Source organism: Procambarus clarkii, chromosome 53 (assembly GCF_040958095.1).
Source record: "Procambarus clarkii isolate CNS0578487 chromosome 53, FALCON_Pclarkii_2.0, whole genome shotgun sequence".
Classification (NCBI taxonomy): Eukaryota; Metazoa; Arthropoda; class Malacostraca; order Decapoda; family Cambaridae; genus Procambarus; species Procambarus clarkii.
This window is the reverse complement of record NC_091202.1, coordinates 20098811-20122960: the sequence shown is the minus strand read 5'-3', so window position 1 is coordinate 20122960 and position 24150 is coordinate 20098811. Positions and strand designations below refer to the sequence as shown.

The 24150-nt window shown below is 48.5% G+C and overlaps 1 protein-coding gene across 13 annotated transcripts in view; it reads right to left on the bottom strand.

Annotated features, from left to right (window-relative positions):
- Positions 1-24150, bottom strand: part of LOC138352350 (adenylyl cyclase-associated protein 1-like) — a 299780-nt gene that overhangs the window by 40345 nt on the left and 235285 nt on the right. For 9 of the 13 annotated variants that reach the window (XM_069304746.1, XM_069304747.1, XM_069304748.1 and 6 more), the window contains 2 exons: positions 7792-7818; positions 4919-5118 (listed from right to left, as the gene is read on the bottom strand). In XM_069304746.1, the coding sequence (XP_069160847.1) occupies positions 4919-5118; positions 7792-7818 (227 nt within the window). The remainder of the gene's footprint in view (positions 1-4918; positions 5119-7791; positions 7819-24150) is intronic. The other 4 variants (XM_069304752.1, XM_069304753.1, XM_069304742.1 and 1 more) reach the window with 1 other exon arrangement.

Below are 24150 nucleotides of genomic sequence, written 5' to 3'. Positions count from 1 at the left end.
TTGTTATTTAATCAAAATGATAGTGAAGTGTAAAGGAAAATATAGTGTTATTAAGAGCTAAAGCCCCTGTTTACATGTGATGTGATTTAATGCTTATAAATACTGTACTATACTATTAATCTAACAGATAATTTTAAGTAGGTAATTTGTAGAAAAACTTGAGGAATGTTAAGAGATACACAGTAAGAAAATTTGAAGAAAATTAATGGGTACATTACAGTAAAAATCGAGAATTGTCAACAGATACATTGTAGCATAATTTGAGGATTAATTCTAGACCCATTGTAGTAAAAATTTGCATTCAACACAACAATCATGAGACAGTATAAGACGATAGCAGTGATTACAATGGTAAAGTTGTATGGCTTCGGCACATATATTGGGGGAGTAGGTAGCACAAGATATAGTGCGATTTTGAAGCACTAGTAGGAAACTATGTGGATAAAATTAGATACATTTTGGTTTTACACTTTTTTGAATAAGGCATAATTGGACAGCTTTTAAATTCATTAGGGAGTGAGTTCCATAGACTAGGTGCCTTTATTTGCATAAAGTGTTTACACAGGTTTAGTTTGACTCTGGGAATATCAGAGATACAGTATATTTATTTCTGGTTTGGTGATTATGGGTCCTATTACATTTGTCAAGGAAGAGTTTCAGATCAGGAATTGCATTTAGGAACAAAGTTTTGTACGTGTAAATGGCACAAGATAATGTGTGGAGTTAATGTTTAGCATGTTTGGGGATTTAAACAGAGGAGCTGTGTGTTGTCTGAAAACAGAGTTTGTTATTGTTCTGATGGCAGAACAATACCAACTACCACAGCAAAGTTGATTCGGTACTTCTTGAAGAAAACTATCTAGTTTTCTCTTGAAGATGTCCATGGTTGTTCTAGCAATATTTCTTATACTTGCTGGGAGGATGTTGAACAACCGTGAACCTCTGATGTTTAAACAGAGTTCTCTGATTGTGCCTATGGCACTCCCTGCTCTTCACTGGTTCTATTCTGCATTTTCTTCCATGACGTTCACTCCTGTAAGTTGTTATTTTACTGTGTAGATTTGGGACCTGGCCCTTCAGCATTTTCCACGTGAATATTATTTGATCTCTCTCTCGTCTCCTTTCAAGTGAGTATATTTGGAGAGCTTTGAGATAATCCCAATAATTTAGGTGCTTATCTATGTATGCCGTATATGTTCTCTGAGCTTCCTCTCTCTCAGCAATCTCTCCTACTCTGAAGGGGAAAGTGAGTACTGAGCAGTACTCAAGACGGGACAGCACAAGTGATTTGAATAGTACAACCATTGTGACAGGATCCTTGGATTTGAAAGTTCTCGTAATCCATCCTATCATTTTTCTGGTTGACACAATATTTGCTTGGTTATGCTCCTTAAGTGTTAGGTCATCAGACATCATTATTCCCAAATCCTTTACATGTTGCTTTCCTACTATGGGCAGATTGTAATTGTTCAATTTTACGTTACCTGAGTACCTGGAATTTATCACTGTTAAACATCATATTTTCTGCTGCCCAGTCAAAAACTTTATTAATATCTGCTTGTAGTTTTTAATGTCTTCAGCAGAGGTAATTTTCATGCCGATTTTTGTGTCATCTGCAAAGGATGATACGAAGCTGTGACTTGTATTTGTGTCTATATCTGATATGAAAATAAGGAAAGGCAGTGGTGCAAGGACTGTACCCTGAGGTACAGAGCTTTTAACTGTGCTTGGACTCGATTTTATATGGTTGACTCTTATTCTGTGTTCTGTTCAACCGAATATTGAGTATCCAGCGTCCTACTTTACCAGTTATTTCTATTGACCTCATTTTGTGTGCTATAACTCCATGGTCACATTTATCAAATGCCTTTGCAAAGTCCAGGTATACCACATCTTCACACTCTAAAGGTTGCTCACCCGCTGAAGTAACAAACACCTCGCCACACGGTGACAAGCTTGAGTTATGTGTTGTTGCTCTAGACACACTACGCCTTCAAACTCAACTCTCTTTACATGCACTCATTTTTTACTAGTTTAAAAAAAAAAAAAAAAAAAAAAAAAAACAGTAGTTAGTAAACAGTTGATTGACAGTTGAGAGGCGGGCCGAAAGAGCAAAGCTCAACCCCCGCAAAAAACACAACTAGTAAACAGTTACTTATAATTTTCTAAATACTGTATATAAATTTAAATGTCAGAAAATTAAACTTAAATATGAGTGATGTATAAAAGGCTGTAGAGGGTCTACAGGATAATAGACTAAAACCTGTAATCAGCAGAGAAAGCAGGGAGACCCCCCAGCTGGATACTGAAGACTTATGAAGGGACTACTGTCACGAAGGGATGGATTACCGACAGACATTTTGAGTTCAATTGAAGCCGCATCTATGTTATGCAAGCTGTGTGTTTGGAATGATTTTGATTTAGAATAGCCCCAGAATTTGTTGATGTAGAATAATGAGGGTGTGCAAATTTCTACAGCTTAATGGCATGGTTAATTTGTATTAGTTCTACTTCTAATTGTCTTATTGTCCTAATTTTATGATATAAAATAAGATAATCAATTGGAGCAATGTGGGGATTTAAACCCTGGGTTTGGGAGTGCCCAAGCCACACACCTCAACTCTGGACCATGACATGGTACAAGTTATACGACCTGCGATTCCACTGAATACACATGACGTCTCGAGACCCATACAGAAGTTAATCGAGGTTTTACATTCAATATAAGTGTGATTGTGTAGTATATGATATAAAATGTCCTATATACTGTATATCTTACTGCTCTAATGGTAAACCTCAATTTATTTTAACAATTATACAGTATATCACATTTTAAACTAAACTGAATGTCACTCACTTTATGCCAAAAATGTAAGTTTCATTTTGATTGCTATACACCTGTTTAGTCCAGCCAATATTATAATGATTTGGTGTTAGTCCAGCCATTATTATAATGATTTGGTGTTAGTCCAGCCAATATTATAATGATTTGGTGTTAGTCCAGCCAATATTATAATGATTTGTATAAGTAGTTTAGAACAAATTCTGTGATTCTGATAATGGCAATGTCTAAATGCTATGCTTTTATTAACTTATGTAATTAATGTAATATAATTTTTATGTAAACTTTCCACATTATAGATAAAGCTTTTGATTTGATTGATATGTGGGGTGTGTGTGTGTGTGTGATATTGTAAACTGGTGACATTACAAGCTGAGGTGGTCAGAGGAAGTCAAGTTCAGGCGGTAGTGATGCTTACCGAGAGAAGCCGAGACGTGTATGGCTTCAGACCAAATGGGACCTTTCCTATGTCCTAAATGTTTAATGTGATTACATACATACATATATACACATACATACATTCTCTACACACATACAGTATGTAATTGTCTAAGTGTAGTCACAGGATGGGAGCTACGCTCATGGTGTCCAGTTTTGCCAACACTCTTTGTCATATAACGCTTTGAAATTATTTATGGTTTTGGCCACCACCTTCTCGCCTAACTTGTTCCAACCTTCTACCACTCTGTGAAAGTGTATTTTCTTATATTTCTTTGTCAGATATGTTTAGTTAGTTTAAATCTATGACCTCATGTTCTTGAAGTTCCAGGTCTCGGGAATTCTTCCCTATCAATTTTATAGATTTCTGTTACTATTTTGTAAGTAGTAATCATATCGCCTCTTTCTTCTATCTTCTAGTTTTGGCATATTTAATGCCTCTAACCTCTCCTCGTAGCTCTTGTCCTTCAGTTCTGGGAGCCATTTAGTTGCAAGCCTTAGCACCTTTTCCAGTTTGTTGATGTGCTTCTTAAGATATAGACACCATGCAACCACTGCATATTCTAGCTTTGGCCTAACAAAAGTCGTGAACAATTTCTTTAATATCTCGCCATCCATGTATTTAAAAGCAATTCTGAAGTTAGAAAGCGTGGCATAAGCTCCTCACACAACGTTCTTCATGTGGTCCTCAGGTGATAATTTAATCTAGAACCACCCCTAGATCTCTTTCTTTATCAGAAGTCTTTAAAGATTTTTCACATAATTTATAGGTTGTGTGGGGTCTATGTTCTTCTATTCCACATTCCATAACATCACATTTATTTACATTAAATTCCATTTGCCAAGTGGTGCTCCATATACTTATTTTGTCCAGGTCTTCTTGAAGGGCATGACAATCATCTAACACTACATATTCTAGCTTTGGCTAGAATATGTACTGATTTTAATTATGTAGTAATTTGTAGTAATATGTAGTAATTTGGCTAGATTTTTGTTCACAATCATCTAAGTTACTTATCCTTCCTATTATCCTAGCATCATCAGTAAACATGTTCATATAATTCTGTATTCCATCTGGTAGACCATTTATGAAGACAATGAACATTACCGGTGCAAGAACTGAACTCTGTGGTACTCCGCTTGTGACATTTCTCCAGTCCGATGCACTTTCTCTTAGTAGTTAGTAACAGTTGATTGATTGACAGTTGAGAGGCGGGCTGAAAGAACAAAGCGCAACCCCCACAAGCACAACTAGGTGAATTCAACTAGATGAATACATACATACATATGTACTGTATAATAAACTTTTTTCCTTAAAGCACAAAAGTTGCAACTGCCCATACATCTCACAATTTGGCCTTCGAATATATAGTTCAATAATTGAGATTTTCCTGTATTCCACAATACAAAGTAACAAAATATTAAAAATTTTGCTGTATGTTTTCTCCACAGCATACAGTACTAAAATTGTTAATATGAAAAATATATAAAATTTTCTTCTTAAAAATCATGATGTAGACAGTAAACTTTGTTTTTGTATTGTAATTTTTTTTAATCAACTTATGCCACTAGACACTGTATTATACAGTATAATAAAAATGTATATTGCATATTCAAAATGTACAGCGTATCTCTCACCTGTGGCAATTCAGTGTCCAATGGTCGCTGGCTTTTTGATGCCGTGACCAGGAAGGCTCGTTGGTTGATGAAGGTAGACTGCACCATTTTGGCAATGCTGGCAACATCTCCTCCAATCTTCATGCTACAGTCAAAGAACGTTTTGAATGGCCCCGAGAGCAGGTCGTCGTATGCCAAGACGAATGGCACTGTACATTCCTCTGGGTTACAAAAAGGTAGGAATTAGTGTGCAATCTCTATGCATGCTTTAAACATGACGAAAATATTACAACCACAATTTTACCACTTTATACACTCACAAAAAAAAATTCTTAACTACATGAGGCTAGCTGTGACATTAAATAACATTTAATTTCAATCTGTTATTATCTAGACCAAAGCTATGCAGTATAAATTCTTGTAAATTTGGTGCAAATTCTTATAAGGAACTGAAGATCAAAATGCCTATCCAAACATGAAGTTAAGTCTTGGAAACCATCTCGCACATTCACACACATTGGATCTGGTACAACACATGTACAAGTGTAGGTACACACTATGTTGTACAAGTGCAGGCACTTGTACAACATGAGTACAAGTGCAGGTCCACACTATGGTTCTGATGCTGCTCACAACACACATATAAGTGCGAGTATACTCCACTTCTGAACATGAAAATCTTTTACAACACAAACATAGTTTCAAAACAAAGTATGAAAACATTAGCAATTTTGTTGTACATCATTTTCTGTAGAGAATATTAAAATTGTTAATATTAAAAAATCATCAAAAAGTTTATTTAAAAAACCAAGATGCAGACAGTTAGCATTATATTTCTTATACAATACTGTACAGCACTGTACTCCAAGGATACGGGCAAATACTCTACTACACTATACATATTTATTATTATACCTTTTAAATATTTACCAAATTAAGCTTTGCATATAAAAATTCAAAACATCAGTATACGCCTGATTTTTTTTTGTGAATTTCCAGCAAGATACAAGACATAAATAATAAAGACTATAATTCTCCTAAGCATTGTCGCTATCTCTGCTTTTTTAGTACAGTATGCCCGGGATAACGCCAGATTCTAGTCTTTGTCTCCAAAGTATGTGAAGGGCCTGCGAGTGTTTTTTTTTTTACAGTTCTTGATGAATACCTGTATAGAGTTCCAAGAATCAGGGCCTGGTGCAGAGTGCATTGGCATATTGTCTATGGCTTCTTCAAAATCTAGTGGGGATAGGGTGAACAACCTAAATTAGTATGTTGATAAATTATGCCGATGCTAACCATATGCCTTCTTCTTGTTATACCAAACCTAACCTGCATTGCTGTATATAACACACAGGTTAGACCTCTACTGTATGTGATACATTTAGGCTTAATGTACAGTACAGTATACTGTATGTACCAAATACATTAAGGCAATATTATACACATCACAAGAAATACACTACAGACTGCAAACTAAATGGATCAACTTGATATGTCAAATTAATTTGTATGAAGTATTTGATATAAACACCTTATACTTGCTCGAATGGAACTCGTCTTTTGAAAAACTGAATACAATGAAGAGATTCTCATTTGGATGCAAGATCCCTGTGACTTGTTGTCATGGAAATTGACAAAAGACTTTCAGTGAAGCAACTGCATATATGCACTGCACAAGAATAAAGTGCCGAAAAATTTTAGTTAAATTTAACAAAATGTTTACAAATGTCTCAAGAGATACGGTATTTAATATAAAACCTTCGTTAAAGTGTGTTCTATCACTTGCACTAATTCAATATAATAATGTTTGGTGTATACTGTACAGTAACACACAAACAATGAACAAGTTACATGCTCTTCTGGTGTAGAGAGATTAGCCAAGTAGATATGAATTGGAACATTCATTATTTCTTGTATTAATAATTTGTATACTGAGCAAATCCATAGGCTAGGTTCACACTCTCATTACGGCTCCTACGGATTTATTCATGATGCATCACGATAGTGTGATCTCTCTGGGTGAATTTGTATACTGTACTGTTGAATAACCTCATTCTATTCTACAGCATTTAGCTACTTTTTACCACTTCTTTATCATCCTTTAAACGTACAGCATTATTGATTTACAGCATTTTGTTCTACAGTACTGTATACAAATACAGCATGTGGAATTCATATACTGTACTGTATTATACAGTACGGTAATATAAATAGAGCAGGTGAATTTCATACTGTACATTACATCTAATTCCTAGTTCAATACAATTATTTTCCACAATGATCATCAAAATGCCGCCACACACAAAATGTGTTGAAGAAAAACCATTTGATGAGTAACCATATGACAGTAACACATCAAATAAAAAATTCAGATTGTGAGACCCTAGCACACTGAAACCATACAACTCGCCATTTAAAAACTAGCTCCTATTGCCTACGTACAATAAAATGTACAGTATTGAAGTAAAAGTTTCACAAGTGCCATGCAACCATGCTAAAAGTTCAAACAACTAGGACAAACATACAAAATATTTTCTGTTTACAGTAAGGACAAAATTTAGCTTTAGAAACAGATTCAAGGCAGTAAAAAGTAGGAGAGGTAACTTTGCTTGATTGGAATTTAATCAGAATTATAATACTGTACAATAAATAAGGGAAAGATTTACTTTCTAAATCATGCGTCTTCCATTAGCAAATACTAAAGCTAAGGGTGGCAACACTTGCACCCATTTGGAGTATAGTTTTAGGGTTCTTTGATATACAAATCTAATGGTAATCTGAACCTGGGATTTAATGACAACGGGGCAGTGGTTTTATGGCACTACATGGCATGGATATGGGGTATTGGGAGTTTGGGAAGCACACACCAGTTTACCACCTGATGAAACACCTACCACCCCATATCAAGCCTTGATGACGTTCTGAAAAAATGTGATAAAAATGTGACTACTACATTCATGCACAAAAATAAAAACTGATCTGGAAACTAAGTAAAACCTCATTAATTCAATGTCTTAGGAGTCTTCTTTATTCCAGAAGTGTCACAGAATGTATTAAACTTGTGTGTTAAAACAGCGTGTGTACCGAGACAGTTAATATGAGCAGTACCTGGAACGTCTAACAGCATGTTTGCTTGTACTGTGGAGCATAATGTTTGCATGAATGATTCACATATGTGCACCATTTATGTTACTTGTGTACTATACACAATTTTCTTTTTATATGTATACTCTCAATACTGCACTCATGCCCATCTTAATGTGCAGAGGTATGTACTTAAGGATGACGTATGGTATACTTGTATACAGTGCTACACGTTTTAAAATAATATTTTTAGCCTTACAACTAAACAATATGAATAAGTAATGTATGTTTAATTTTGGGAAAATAAATAAAAGTTTCATATATATAATGGTTAATCCTGGGTTAGGTTCATCGAGACCTAGGACTCGACAAGTTGGCTCGGGTACACATCATCGTACACAACGACCTAATGGTAGCAAAAAATAATGCATGCTTAAGCTTTGAATACTACTATATGTCAAGTTCAATTGTCAACATGCCAAATATTTAAGAAACTAGTGAGGCCCATTCAGTGCATATCTGAGTTATACTGTATTAGCATACTGGCTTAGCACTTTCTCCTTAGAATTACCTTCCTCATGTACATCTCTCTACAACTGAATTATTCTCAGTTCTTTACTATTGAACAATGTGCATTATGGTACTGTACTATGCTAGTAAACAAAAATTTGAGATTACTTTGGTAAATTTAATGACTTCCACAGTGTCACACACTATTATTTATCACGGTTAATTCAAAATGCTGTCCAATGTTACACAGTAACTTATCTGATACTGAATTACAAGAGGTTGTACCAAGAAAATAATGGTAAGCTACAGAACATGGGAAAGAAATGTCAAATATGGAAATAAAATAAAGATTTGTCTTGCATTCACCAGTGTGTGAAAGAGAGAGAGAGAGAGTGCATGCTGTATGGGGTGCTGGGTGTGTGAATGTGTGTATGTATACTGTATATGCATGTGCTTAATTCCCTTAGTTACAGGATGAGTCATGCTTATGGTGTCCTATCTTTCTAAAAATCTTTGCCATATGATGTTTTGATATGACTGATGGTTTTAGGATTCACCACCACCTCACTTAACATGTTCCAACCTTCTACAACTTTCCTCGCACAAGAGAACTTTCACAGTTTTTTTGCCCTTTTGTTTCCTTCAGAGCAATCTATGACCTCTTGTGCTTGAAGTTGAAGGTTTAAAAAATTCCTCTATTTTATAATAAACAATCACACTAGTGTGATGCATCAATGATAAATCCACGTCGTGACCAGGTTGTACAAGTGGAGCGTGTGCCACCTGGGAACACCCAGTGCACAGGTTCGAATCCTCATCATGGCTCCTACAGATGTTACAAAACCTGTATCAATGAGAAAATTAGTGGGAGCCGTGAGGAAGATTCAAACCTATGCTCTGGGTATTCCCAAGCAAAGCCATAGACCAAGACACCACGACATGATTTATTAATGCATTTATTTGTATTGATTTATTTATATATACCTGTACAAGAGTTCTTACATTCTTGTACAGCCACTAGCATGCACGGCGTTTCAGGCAAGCCCTTAATCCTAATTTTCCCTGGAATACACCCTGCCGAATTGTTTAACAACCAGGTACGGTACCAATTCACTGCTGGGTGAACAGAGGCTACAGTTATAGATTGGGGCCAAGTAAATCCTCCCCTGCCAGGATACAAACCCAGGTCAAAGCACTTGGGAAGCGCTGAGCGAGTGTTTTGTTACTGCACCACAGGGACTGCTATTATAGTACTTTGCTACTGCTTTGATTAAAAGTGCTGCTTTTGGGAGTACTCAGAGCATGGGTTGGAATCCTCCTCATGGCTCCTACTGATTTTCTCATTGATACACCATTGTTCATGTGATTTTTTTGTGTACCTGTATTTGAAGAGAAGTGTAGGAGGAAGAACGTTTAGACTACATGCCAGAGCGCCTGGAGGCATTGTGCCAAGCTCTTATTTGGCTTCAGTGGAAGTCTCAAGAACCCTAGAGGATTCAATTGAATCCCAGGTTACAATGCTTTTCCCCATGTCGTGGTGTAGTGGTCTAGGGCGCGCCTTGGGAGTACCTAGTACACATGTACACGTGTGGGCGGGCAGGCGCGTGTACACGTGTGGGCGGGCAGGCGCGTGTACACGTGTGGGCGGGCGGGCACATGTGCACGTGTGGTTGGGCGGTTGCATGTGCACGTGTGGGCTGGCAGGCGCATGTGCACGTGTGGGCGGGCGGGCGAATGTGCACGTGTGGGCAGGTGGGCGCATGTGCACGTGTGGGCGGGCGGGCGCATGTGCACGTGTGGGCGGGCGGGCGCATGTGCGCGTGTGGGCGGGCGTGTGGGTGGGAGGGCGCGTGTGGGTGGGAGGGCGCGTGTGGGTGGGAGGGCGCGTGTGGGTGGGTGGGGCGTGTGGGTGGGTGGGGCGTGTGGGTGGGTGGGGCGTGTGGGTGGGTGGGGCGTGTGGGTGGGTGGGGCGTGTGGGTGGGTGGGGCGCGTGGGGGTGGGGCGCGTGTACGCGTGGGGCGCGTGGGGGTGGGGCGCGTGGGGGTGGGGTGCGTGTGGGTGGGGCGCGTGTGGGTGGGGCGCGTGTACGCGTGTGGGTGGGGCGGGTGTACGCGTGTGGGTGGGAGGGTGGGGCGCGTGTACGCGTGTGGGTGGGAGGGTGGGGCGCGTGTACGCGTGCGGGCGGGAGGGTGGGGCGCGTGTACGCGTGCGGGCGGGAGGGCGGGCCCGTGTACGCGTGAGGGCGGGAGGGTGGGGAGGGTGGGGCGCGTGTACGCGTGAGGGCGGGAGGGTGGGGCGCGTGTACGCGTGAGGGCGGGAGGGTGGGGCGCGTGTACGCGTGAGGGCGGGAGGGTGGGGCGCGTGTACGCGTGTGGGTGGGAGGGTGGGGCGCGTGTACGCGTGCGGGCGGGAGGGTGGGGCCCGTGTACGCGTGCGGGCGGGAGGGCGGGCCCGTGTACGCGTGAGGGCGGGAGGGTGGGGAGGGTGGGGCGCGTGTACGCGTGAGGGCGGGAGGGTGGGGCGCGTGTACGCGTGAGGGCGGGAGGGTGGGGCGCGTGTACGCGTGAGGGCGGGAGGGTGGGGCGCGTGTACGCGTGAGGGCGGGAGGGTGGGGCGCGTGTACGCGTGAGGGCGGGAGGGTGGGGCGCGTGTACGCGTGAGGGCGGGAGGGTGGGGCGCGTGTACGCGTGAGGGCGGGAGGGTGGGGCGCGTGTACGCGTGAGGGCGGGAGGGTGGGGCGCGTGTACGCGTGAGGGCGGGCGGGCCCGTGTACGCGTGAGGGCGGGCGGGCGGGCGGGCGGGCGGGCCCGTGTACGCGTGCGGGCGGGAGGGCGGGCAGGCGCGTGTGAGCGGGCGGGCGCGTGTGGGCGGGCGGGCGGGCGGGCGCGTGTGGACGGGTGGGGGCGTGTACGCGTGTGGGCGGGCGCGGGCGTGTACGCGTGTGGGCGGGCGCGGGCGTGTACGCGTGTGCGCGGGCGCGTGTACGCGTGTGCGCGGGCGCGTGTACGCGTGTGGGCGGGCGCGTGTACGCGTGTGGGCGGGGCGCGTGTACGCGTGTGGGCGGGCGCGTGTACGCGTGTGGGCGGGCGCGTGTACGCGTGCGGGCGGGCGCGTGTGGGCGGGCGGGCGGGCGCGTGTGGGCGGGCGGGCGGGCGCGTGTGGGCGGGCGGGCGCGTGTGGGCGGGCGGGCGCGTGTACGCGTGTGGGCGGGCGGGCGCGTGTACGCGTGTGGGCGGGCGGGCGGGCGGGCGCGTGTACGCGTGTGGGCGGGCGGGCGGGCGCGTGTACGCGTGTGGGCGGGCGGGCGGGCGGGCGGGCGGGCGCGTGTACGCGTGTGGGCGGGCGGGCGGGCGGGCGGGCGCGTGTACGCGTGTGGGCGGGCGGGCGGGCGGGCGCGTGTACGCGTGTGGGCGGGCGGGCGGGCGCGTGTACGCGTGTGGGCGGGCGGGCGGGCGCGTGTACGCGTGTGGGCGGGCGGGCGCGTGTACGCGTGTGGGCGGGCGGGCGAGCGCGTGTACGCGTGTGGGCGGGCGGGCGAGCGCGTGTACGCGTGTGGGCGGGCGGGCGGGCGAGCGCGTGTACGCGTGTGGGCGGGCGGGCGGGCGGGCGGGCGCGTGTACGCGTGTGGGCGGGCGGGCGGGCGTGTACGCGTGTGGATGGGCGGGCGGGCGCGTGGACATACCCAAGTGGAAGTGACGTAAAGGTTAAAAACAAACCATGACCACCCATGCTCGGAGCGCATGTATAAAATGATACATAGCGACAAAAATATTCATGCTAAATTTAGACAAATGATGCCGTTACAAAGCCCGATACAAAATGCGTTGATGATAGATCTTGATCTATTGACACGGGTTAAAATATCATTCAAATATCCCAAGTGAACTACGAGAAGGAAGCGCCGATTACTGTATATAGATAGCACTTGGTTAGAATTGATTAGGATAAGGATTTGGGCTGGGACGGAGAGAGAGGGGGGGAAGGGGATAAATGAGGGGAAATTCAAATAACCGAGAAAAACTTACAATAATAAATAAGAACTAAGGTAAATGAATATCCATTGAGGAGCAGCAACATGGCTGGCGCTCACGCCCCAGGAAGCGTCAAAGGCCACCACATCCGCCTCGTCTCCCGCCACAAGCACCACTAACATGGAAACATACACAACAATATGCGGCCCTGTGCTCCTGTATACATGCAACCTATTTCTTCGCCAGCTTTCATATTGTGTCGAGACCCCTGAGCCAGGCATTGTTGCCCTGACTGCCTCTCCATTCTCCTCCATCACCACCACTGCCACCCACCCCCAACCCCCACCAACAATTAAGGTGCCTCCACCACCCCCGCCCTCCTTCCCCCTAATATAGGTGTTCCTCAAAGGCAGGGGTTCTTAACCGGGGGTATCCATACCCCCACGGGAAGTATAGGAACCAAATAATCGGGGTATTAGAATCTATCAACAATTACAACAAAAAATCTTAGCTTAAAATTAATCATAACCATCAGTACCTATAACCTCTACTTCATGTTTTTATTACACGAAATAGGAAAAGTCTCACTAGTTGCTGCTAACTTTTGTGACTTGCCGTTTTTCCAGAAATATGTGATCAAATCCTGATGATTTTCTCGTTCCTACAACAATCCATATATAAAGGGAGTCATGTTTGTCAATTCACCCAGGGTTTGTATAATAGTGATCATGTTACGAACCTTTGCTCTAAGGGCTGCACCTACCACCCTGAACCCTTCCCTATCACAGGTGTTCCTATCAGGGATGCTTACAACACCCTGAACCCTTCCCTATCACAGGTGTTCCTAGCAGGGATGCTTACAACACCCTGAACCCCTCCCCTATCACAGGTGTTCCTATCAGAGATGCTTACAACACCCTGGACCCTCCCCTATCACAGGTGTTCCTAGCAGGGATGCTTACAACACCCTGGACCCTCCCCTATCACAGGTGTTCCTAGCAGGGATGCTTACAACACCCTGGACCCTCCCCTATCACAGGTGTTCCTATCAGAGATGCTTACAACACCCTGGACCCTCCCCTATCACAGGTGTTCCTAGCAGGGATGCTTACAACACCCTGGACCCTCCCCTATCACAGGTGTTCCTAGCAGGGATGCTTACAACACCCTGGACCCTCCCCTATCACAGGTGTTCCTAGCAGGGATGCTTACAACACCCTGGACCCTCCCCTATCACAGGTGTTCCTAGCAGGGATGCTTACAACACCCTGGACCCCTCCCCTATCACAGGTGTTCCCTATGAGGGCTGCCTCCACATGCACCGTTTCTCTCTCAGCCCAACAAAGCAGGCTTGACTCACCACCGGTAACCTGTCCCAATATCAACACACTCACCCGTCGACCCGTACGTGCTCATGGCCCCACCCACTCCACCGTCACGCTCTCCTGCCAACCTCACAGCATCATAAAACCCTCCACAAACCTCGGACACCAACTGAGGTGTAAGCTTGACCAACCTGGGGCCTGACAGCTGAATGGACAGACCAGTCCTTCTTGTTACCCATCTCCAGGAAGCAGCCCGTAGCAGCTGTCTAACTCCCAGGTACCAATTTACTGCTAGGTGAACAGGCGCATTAGAAACTCTGCCCATTTGCTTCCGCCTCCGCCGGGGATCGAACCCGGAATCTTAGGACTACGAATCCCTGTTTACTACGATCATCTGGCGCACGCTCAACAATGACTAAGTAAAACACCCACATTGGTGAGGTAAGTCGAGCTTAACAGCGCCCATGTCACCAGGCTGAAATATTAAGTCTGCCTCGTCAGCCTTCCTGCACCACCTGACTGAGAGCACTTTTAAGACTTGTCCTCCAAGCAAAATGACTTCCTTCATCAGCACACAAGAACCTGCATATACCACTCTACAAGACAAATCAGACTCGATCATTTACCAACAGGATACATGGTTACTGCCCATATTGTCTTCATCTTGGCCTCTAATTCTCTTCTGTAAATCACCATTTACAGAACACAGCTTTAAATCCTGCATATTTATCTCAATATATGTGGTTAGGGTTATATTGAAATATCTAATTGAAAACTAATAATGGAAATGATTAATATCGTTCACAGGAGTGACCAGGACACGCCCCCCTCCCCAGTACACCCTCCACACCTACCTGCCATGGTGGCCAGCTACACCCCACACCCGTGGGTGTAGGAAGGTGATGAGAGAGAGGGAGAGAAGTGTAGGGAGGTGAGGAGCGAGCAGTGTAGTGCTCCTCCACCTGACACAACACTAACCTCACCATGATCACCACCACCACCACCCCGGCCGCCCCTCCTCCAGCAGTTACCAAGTACCCATTACCACACTCCCACCCACACCTCTACACCTAGACACTCAGTATTGCCCTACACAACCACACACACCTCACACGTCTACACACACACACACACACACACACACACACACACACACACACACACACACACACACACACACACACACACACACACACAAATGGAATGCATTAGGAAGTGATGTGGTGGAGGCTGACTCCATACACAGCTTTAAGTGTAGATATGATAGAGCCCAGTAGGCTCAGGAACCTGTACACCAGTTGATTGACAGTTGAGAGGCGGGACCAAAGAGCCAGAGCTCAACACCCGCAAACACAACTAGGTGAATACACACACACACACACACACACACACACACACACACACAATGGGGGCCTCGTAGCCTGGTGGATAGCGCGCAGGACTCGTAATTCTGTGGCGCGGGTTCGATTCCCGCACGAGGCAGAAACAAATGGGCAAAGTTTCTTTCACCCTAAGTGCCCCTGTTACCTAGCAGTAAATAGGTACCTGGGAGTTAGTCAGCTGTCACGGGCTGATTTCTGGGGTGTGTGTGTGTGTGGCGTGGAAAAAAAAAGTAGTTAGTAAACAGTTGATTGACAGTTGAGAGGCGGGCCGAAAGAGCAAAGCTCAACCCCCGCAAAAACACAACTAGTAAACACACACGGGGGCCGGTGGCTGAGCGGACAGCACGCTGGTCGTGTGATCCTGTGGTCCCGGGTTCGATTCCGGGCGCAGGCGAGAAACAATGGACAGTTTCTTTTACCCTGATGCCCCTGTTACCTAGCAGTAAATTGGTACCTGGGAGTCAGTCGGCTGTCACGGGCTGCTTCCTGGGGGGTTTGTGTGGTGTGGAAAAAAAATAGTAGTTAGTAACAGTTGATTGACAGTTGAAAGGCGAGCCGAAGGAGCAGAGCTTAACCCTTGCAAGCACAACTAGGTGAATACACACACACACACACACACACACACACACACACACACACACACACACACACACACACACACACACACACACACACACACACTTGTCAGAGTACACACACCACAAGCATACATCGAGTGTATGTAGCTTGATCACTTATACAGTGCCAAGCCAGTGAACACACTACACATACAGACAGAAATACCTATATATACAGACGGGAATACCTAAATACAGAAAATAATACCTATATACAGAGGAGAATACCTATATACACAGAAAGGAATAATTAACTGGAGTAGAGGTGAGTGATAACCTCCTACCCCCACCCCCATGTATAGAGCAGAGGAAGGCAGGAGCAGAGCAGTGGTGGCCAGGACCTTCTCCTCACACGCCACAACCTACAAAGTTATAACCTAACCAGAACACACTAACACACAACCCGCCTCACCATCCATAGAAAACCTAAACAAACATTTCATCCATAGAAAACGTGAATGTTTGAGAGGTGTAACTTCTCAGTTCGTCGGGGACCACAAGGTACGGTATGTGACGTACTAGTTGAGAGGGCAGGTTGGGTAACGTCCTTACCTCGGCGCCTCTTACCTTGCACACCATATTATTTATCTGGCCACACTACCTCCACCACCCCAGTACACCAACCAGCCAACCCCACCCCCAGTGCACCAACCAGCACCACCCCCAGTGCACCAACCAGCCCCACCCCCAGTGCACCAACCAGCTCCACCGCAGTGCACCAACCAGCACCACCCCCAGTGCACCAACCAGCACCACCACAGTGCACCAACCAGCACCACCCCCAGTGCACCAACCAGCACCACCCCCAGTGCACCAACCAGCACCACCCCCAGTGCACCAACCAGCACCACCCCCAGTGCACCAACCAGCACCACCCCCGTGCACCACCCCAGTGCACCAACCCCAGTGCACCAACCAGCACCACCCCAGTGCACCAACCAGCACCACCCAAGTGCACCAACCAGCACCACCCCAGTACACCAACCAGCACCACCCCCAGTGCACCAACCAGCACCACCCCCAGTGCACCAACCAGCACCACCCCCAGTGCACCAACCAGCCCCACCCCCAGTGCACCAACCAGCACCACCCCCAGTGCACCAACCAGCACCACCACAGTGCACCAACCAGCCCCACCACAGTGCACCAACCAGCACCACCCCCAGTGCACCAACCAGCCCCACCCCCAGTGCACCAACCAGCACCACCACAGTGCACCAACCAGCCCCACCCCAGTGCACCAACCAGCACCACCACAGTGCACCAACCAGCACCACCCCCAGTGCACCAACCAGCACCACCCCCAGTGCACCAACCAGCCCCACCACAGTGCACCAACCAGCACCACCCCCAGTGCACCCACCAGTCAGCCCCCAGTGCACCAACCAGCCCCACCCCCAGTGCACCAACCAGCACCACCCCCAGTGCACCAACCAGCACCACCCCAGTGCACCAACCAGCCCCACCACAGTGCACCAACCAGCACCACCCCCAGTGCACCAACCAGCCCCACCACAGTGCACCAACCAGCACCACCCCAGTGCACCAACCAGCCCCACCCCAGTGCACCAACCAGCCCCACCCCAGTGCACCAACCAGCACCACCACAGTACACCAACCAGCCCCACCACAGTGCACCAACCAGCCCCACCACAGTGCACCAACCAGCACCACCCCCAGTGCACCAACCAGCCCCACCACAGTGCACCAACCAGCACCACCCCAGTGCACCAACCAGCCCCACCCCCAGTACACCAACCAGCCCACCAGAGTGCACCAACCAGCACCACCCCCAGTGCACCCACCAGTCAGCTCCCAGTGCACCAACCAGCACCACCCCAGTGCACCAACCAGCCCCACCCCAGTGCACCAACCAGCCCCACCCCAGTGCACCAACCAGCACCACCACAGTACACCAACCAGCCCCACCACAGTGCACCAACCAGCCCCACCACAGTGCACCAACCAGCACCACCCCCAGTGCACCAACCAGCCCCACCACAGTGCACCAACCAGCACCACCCCAGTGCACCAACCAGCCCCACCCCCAGTACACCAACCAGCCCCACCAGAGTGCACCAACCAGCACCACCCCCAGTGCACCCACCAGTCAGCTCCCAGTGCACCAACCAGCACCACCCCAGTGCACCAACCAGCCCCACCCCAGTGCACCAACCAGCCCCACCCCAGTGCACCAACCAGCCCCACCACAGTGCACCAACCAGCACCACCCCCAGTGCACCAACCAGCACCACCCACAGTGCACCAACCAGCACCACCCCCAGTGCACCAACCAGCACCACCCCCAGTGCACCAACCAGCACCACCCCCAGTGCACCAACCAGCACCACCCCAGTGCACCAACCAGCACCAACCCCAGTGCACCAACCAGCACCACCCCAGTGCACCAACCAGCCCCACCCCAGTGCACCAACCAGCCCCACCACAGTGCACCAACCAGCACCACCCCCAGTGCACCAACCAGCACCACCCACAGTGCACCAACCAGCACCACCCCCAGTGCACCAACCAGCCCCACCACAGTGCACCAACCAGCACCACCACAGTGCACCAACCAGCACCACCCCCAGTGCACCAACCAGCACCACCCCAGATGCACCAACCAGCCCCACCCACAGTGCACCAACCAGCACCACCCCAGTGCACCAACCAGCACCACCCCCAGTGCACCAACCAGCACCACCCCCAGTGCACCAACAAGCACCACCACAGTGCACCAACCAGCACCACCACAGTGCACCAACCAGCCCCACCACAGTGCACCAACCAGCACCACCCACAGTACACCAACCAGCACCACCCCCAGTGCACGAACCAGCCCCACCCCAGTACACCAACCAGCACCACCCCCAGTGCACCAACCAGCCCCACCCCCAGTGCACCAACCAGCACCACCACAGTGCACCAACCAGCACCACCCCAGTGCACCAACCAGCACCACCACAGTGCACCAACCAGCACCACCACAGTGCACCAACCAGCACCACCCCCAGTGCACCAACCAGCACCACCCCCAGTGCACCAACCAGCACCACCACAGTGCACCAACCAGCACCACCCCAGTGCACCAACCAGCCCCATCACAGTGCACCAACCAGCCCCACCACAGTGCACACTCACCATTTCGTCAGAAGAGCAGAGTCAGGTAATTAACACTATGAATGCACACCGTCACTGGACCAGGTCACGCGGGGCTTGAGTTCAACGGAACACCTGTGGAATGTTCACCTGAACACACCTGTGGAGTGTTCACCTGAACACACTTGTGGAGTGTTCACCTGAACACACTTGTGTAGTGTTCACCTGAACACACTTGTGTAGTGTTCACCTGAACACACTTGTGGAGTGTTCACCTGAACACACTTGTGTAGTGTTCACCTGAACACACTTGTGTAGTGTTCACCTGAACACACTTGTGTAGTGTTCACCTGAACACACTTGTGGAATGTTCACCTGAACACACTTGTGTAGTGTTCACCTGAACACACTTGTGGAGTGTTCACCTGAACACACTTGTGGAGTGTTCACCTGAACACACTTGTGTAGTGTTCACCTGAACACACTTGTGTAGTGTTCACCTGAACACACTTGTGTAGTGTTCACCTGAACACACTTGTGGAATGTTCACCTGAACACACTTGTGTAGTGTTCACCTGAACACACTTGTGTAGTGTTCACCTGAACACACCTGTGGAATGTTCACCGGAACACACCTGTGGAATGTTCACCGGAACACACCTGTGGAATGTTCACCTGAACACACCTGTGGAATGTTCACCGGAACACACCTGTGGAATGTTCACCGGAACACACCTGTGGAATGTTCACCTGAACACACCTGTGGAATGTTCACCGGAACACACCTGTGGAATGTTCACCGGAACACACCTGTGGAATGTTCACCGGAACACACCTGTGGAATGTTCACCGGAACACACCTGTGGAATGTTCACCAGAACACACCTGTGGAATGTTCACCTGAACACACCTGTGGAATGTTCACCAGAACACACCTGTGGAATGTTCACCTGAACACACCTGTGGAATGTTCACCTGAACACACCTGTGGAATGTTCACCTGAACACACCTGTGGAATGTTCACCTGAACACACCTGTGGAATGTTCACCTGAACACACCTGTGGAATGTTCACCTGAACACACCTGTGGAATGTTCACCTGAACACACCTGTGGAATGTTCACCTGAACACACCTGTGGAATGTTCACCTGAACACACCTGTGGAATGTTCACCGGAACACACACACCTGTGTGTTCTGCGTGGGAGGGCGTGAGCGTGGGAGGGCGTGAGCGTGGGAGGGCGTGTGCGTGGCAGGGCGTGAGCGTGGGAGGGCGTGAGCGTGGCAGGGCGTGAGCGTGGCAGGGCGTGAGCGTGGCAGGGCGTGAGCGTGGCAGGGCGTGAGCGTGGCAGGGCGTGAGCGTGGCAGGGCGTGTGCGTGGCAGGGAACACCCACCGCATAGGTTCGAATCCTAATCACGGCTCCTACGGATTTTATTATTATTATCTTTCCCTGGGTCTGCACTTCCTACCATATCTTTCACTGCAGTATGTTGGTATTTTACTGTGCAATGTTAGGCACAGGGCCTGCCAGTATCGCACGTGTGACACACCTCTCTCGCCTCCTTTGCAAAGTCAAGAGCGATTTTGAGGGCTTTGAGACGGCCCCGGTAATTTAGATGCTCTATCGTATTCTCTAAATTCACTAAGCTAGACATCTCTTTGAAAGGGGAACTGAGTGCTGAGCAGTACTTGAAAGTACACAAGATTTAAATTGTATCAGTATTGTGGTGGACTCTCTGGATTTGAATGTGTCAACAATTTTTCTCATGTTCAAAAATGTTCGTCAGTTTAGCGGGTGATGATGCGTTTGGTTCATGCTCAAAAGACGTTAGTTTGTCTGACAACATTAGTCCCAGATGCTGTTCGAGTTTTCCTTCTATTAGCTCGAACTGTGTCTTGTCTCCTGAATTCCGCTTGAGTTCTTCCGTGTTTGCGATGACTAAGTGTCTGGAGCCAGATTCACGAAAGCACTTACGCGAACACTTATGAACCGGAGTTAATGAGCTCCGAAGCACCAGGAGGCTGTTTATAACAATAACAACAGTTGATTGGCAAGTTTTCATGCTTGTAAACAGTTTAATAAATGTAACCAAAGCCGTCAAAAATTGAGGAAAGATGTACACGTTCGTAAGTGTTTGCGTAAGTTCTTTCGTGAATCTGGCCCCTGGGAGTTACAACCTCACAATAATGTCATTTTCTGCTGGATAGATGAAGAATATTTATATTGGCCTGTAGTTTTTTTTTCACCGTCTTTCAAAGAAGTAAATTTGTATGCTGATTTTTATGTGAGACTGTTGGTCCATGGTACAGGTACCGTGAGACTGCTGGTCCATGGTACAGGTACCGTGAGACTGTTGGTCCATGGTACAGGTACCGTGAGGCTGTTGGTCCATGGTACAGGTACCGTGAGACTGCTGGCCCATGGTACAGGTACCGTGAGACTGTTGGTCCATGGTACAGGTACCGTGAGGCTGTTGGTCCATGGTACAGGTACCGTGAGACTGCTGGCCCATGGTACAGGTACCGTGAGACTGCTGGTCCATGGTATAGGTACCGTGAGACTGTTGGTCCATGGTACAGGTACCGTGAGACTGCTGGCCCATGGTACAGGTACCGTGAGACTGTTGGTCCATGGTACAGGTACCGTGAGACTGTTGGTCCATGGTACAGGTACCGTGAGACTGCTGGCCCATGGTACAGGTACCGTGAGACTGTTGGTCCATGGTACAGGTACCGTGAGACTGCTGGCCCATGGTACAGGTACCGTGAGACTGTTGGTCCATGGTACAGGTACCGTGAGGCTGTTGGTCCATGGTACAGGTACGGTAAGACTGTTGGTCCATGGTACAGGTACCGTGAGACTGCTGGCCCATGGTATAGGTACCGTGAGACTGCTGGCCCATGGCCCAGGTACCGTGAGGCTGCTGGTCCATGGTACAGGTACCGTGAGGCTGCTGGTCCATGGTACAGGTACCGTGAGGCTGCTGGTCCATTGTACAGGTACCGTGAGGCTGTTGGTCCATGGTACAGGTACCGTGAGACTGTTGGTCCATGGTACAGGTACCGTGAGACTGTTGGTCCATGGTACAGGTATCGTGAGACTGCTGGCCCATGGTACAGGTACCGTGAGACTGTTGGTCCATGGTACAGGTACCGTGAGGCTGTTGGTCCATGGTACAGGTACGGTAAGACTGTTGGTCCATGGTACAGGTACCGTGAGACTGCTGGCCCATGGTATAGGTACCGTGAGACTGCTGGCCCATGGTCCAGGTACCGTGAGGCTGCTGGTCCATGGTACAGGTACCGTGAGGCTGCTGGTCCATGGTACAGGTACCGTGAGGCTGCTGGTCCATGGTCCAGGTACCGTGAGGCTGCTGGTCCATTGTACAGGTACCGTGAGGCTGTTGGTCCATGGTACAGGTACCGTGAGACTGTTGGTCCATGGTACAGGTACCGTGAGACTGTTGGTCCATGGTACAGGTACCGTGAGACTGTTGGTACATGGTACAGGTACCGTGAGACTGTTGGTACATGGTACAGGTACCGTAAGACTGTTGGTCCATGGTACAGGTACCGTGGGACTGTTGGTCCATGGTACAGGTACCGTGAGACTGTTGGTCCATGGTACAGGTACCGTGAGACTGCTGGCCCATGGTACAGGTACCGTGAGACTGCTGGCCCATGGTACAGGTACCGTGAGACTGTTGGTCCATGGTACAGGTACCGTGAGACTATTGGTCCATGGTACAGGTACCGTGAGACTGCTGGCCCATGGTCCAGGTACCGTGAGACTGTTGGTCCATGGTACAGGTACCGTGAGACTGTTGGTACATGGTACAGGTACCGTAAGACTGTTGGTCCATGGTACAGGTACCGTGAGACTGTTGGTCCATGGTACAGGTACCGTGAGGCTGCTGGTCCATGGTACAGGTACCGTGAGACTGCTGGTCCATGGTACAGGTACCGTGAGACTGCTGGTCCATGGTACAGGTACCGTGAGACTGCTGGTCCATGGTGCAGGTACCGTGAGGCTGCTGGTCCATGGTACAGGTACCGTGAGACTGCTGGCCCATGGTACAGGTACCGTGAGACTGTTGGTCCATGGTACAGGTACCGTGAGACTGCTGGTACATGGTACAGGTACCGTGTGACTGTTGGTTCATGGTACAGGTACCGTGTGACTGTTGGTCCATGGTACAGGTACCGTGAGACTGTTGGTCCATGGTACAGGTACCGTGAGACTGCTGGTCCATGGTCCAGGTACCGTGAGACTGTTGGTCCATGGTACAGGTACCGTGAGACTGCTGGCCCATGGTACAGGTACCGTGAGACTGTTGGTACATGGTACAGGTACCGTGAGACTGCTGGTCCATGGTACAGGTACCGTGAGACTGCTGGTACATGGTACAGGTACCGTGAGACTGTTGGTCCATGGAACAGGTACCGTGAGACTGCTGGTACATGGTACAGGTACCGTGAGACTGCTGGCCCATGGTCCAGGTACCGTGAGACTGTTGGTCCATGGTACAGGTACCGTGAGACTGCTGGTACATGGTACAGGTACCGTGAGACTGCTGGTCCATGGTACAGGTACCGTGAGACTGCTGGCCCATGGTACAGGTACCGTGAGACTGCTGGTCCATGGTACAGGTACCGTGAGACTGCTGGCCCATGGTATAGGTACCGTGAGACTGCTGGTCCATGGTACAGGTACCGTGAGACTGCTGGTCCATGGTACAGGTACCGTGAGACTGCTGGTCCAGAGGTTATCTTGAGATGATTTCGGGGCTTTAGTGTCCCCGTGACCCGGTCCTCGACCAGGCCTCCACCCCCCAGGAAGCAGCCCGTGACAGCTGACTAACTCCCAGGTACCTATTTACTGCTAGGTAACAGGGGCATCAGGGTGAAAGAAACTCGGCCCATTGTTTCTCGCCGGCGCCCGGGATCGAACCCAGGATCACGCGTCCAGTGTTCTATCCTCTCTATCCACCGGCTGTCACAATTTTTGTTTGTTTAACTATCCCCTGATACAACTACCCCACATGTTCAGAAAACGTAAACCCGATCCCTTCACTCACATGGTATTTAGCAAATAACATGGTAGAGAATCCGTAGGGGCCGTGATGAGGGTTCGAACAAAGGTCACCACATGGTCAACCATGTTGTGGCCTAGTCTAGAGCGTGTCTGGGAACACCCAGCGAATAGGTTCGAACCCTCATCACGGCGCCTACGGATTTTCTCACTGATGCAGTCGCGTTAGT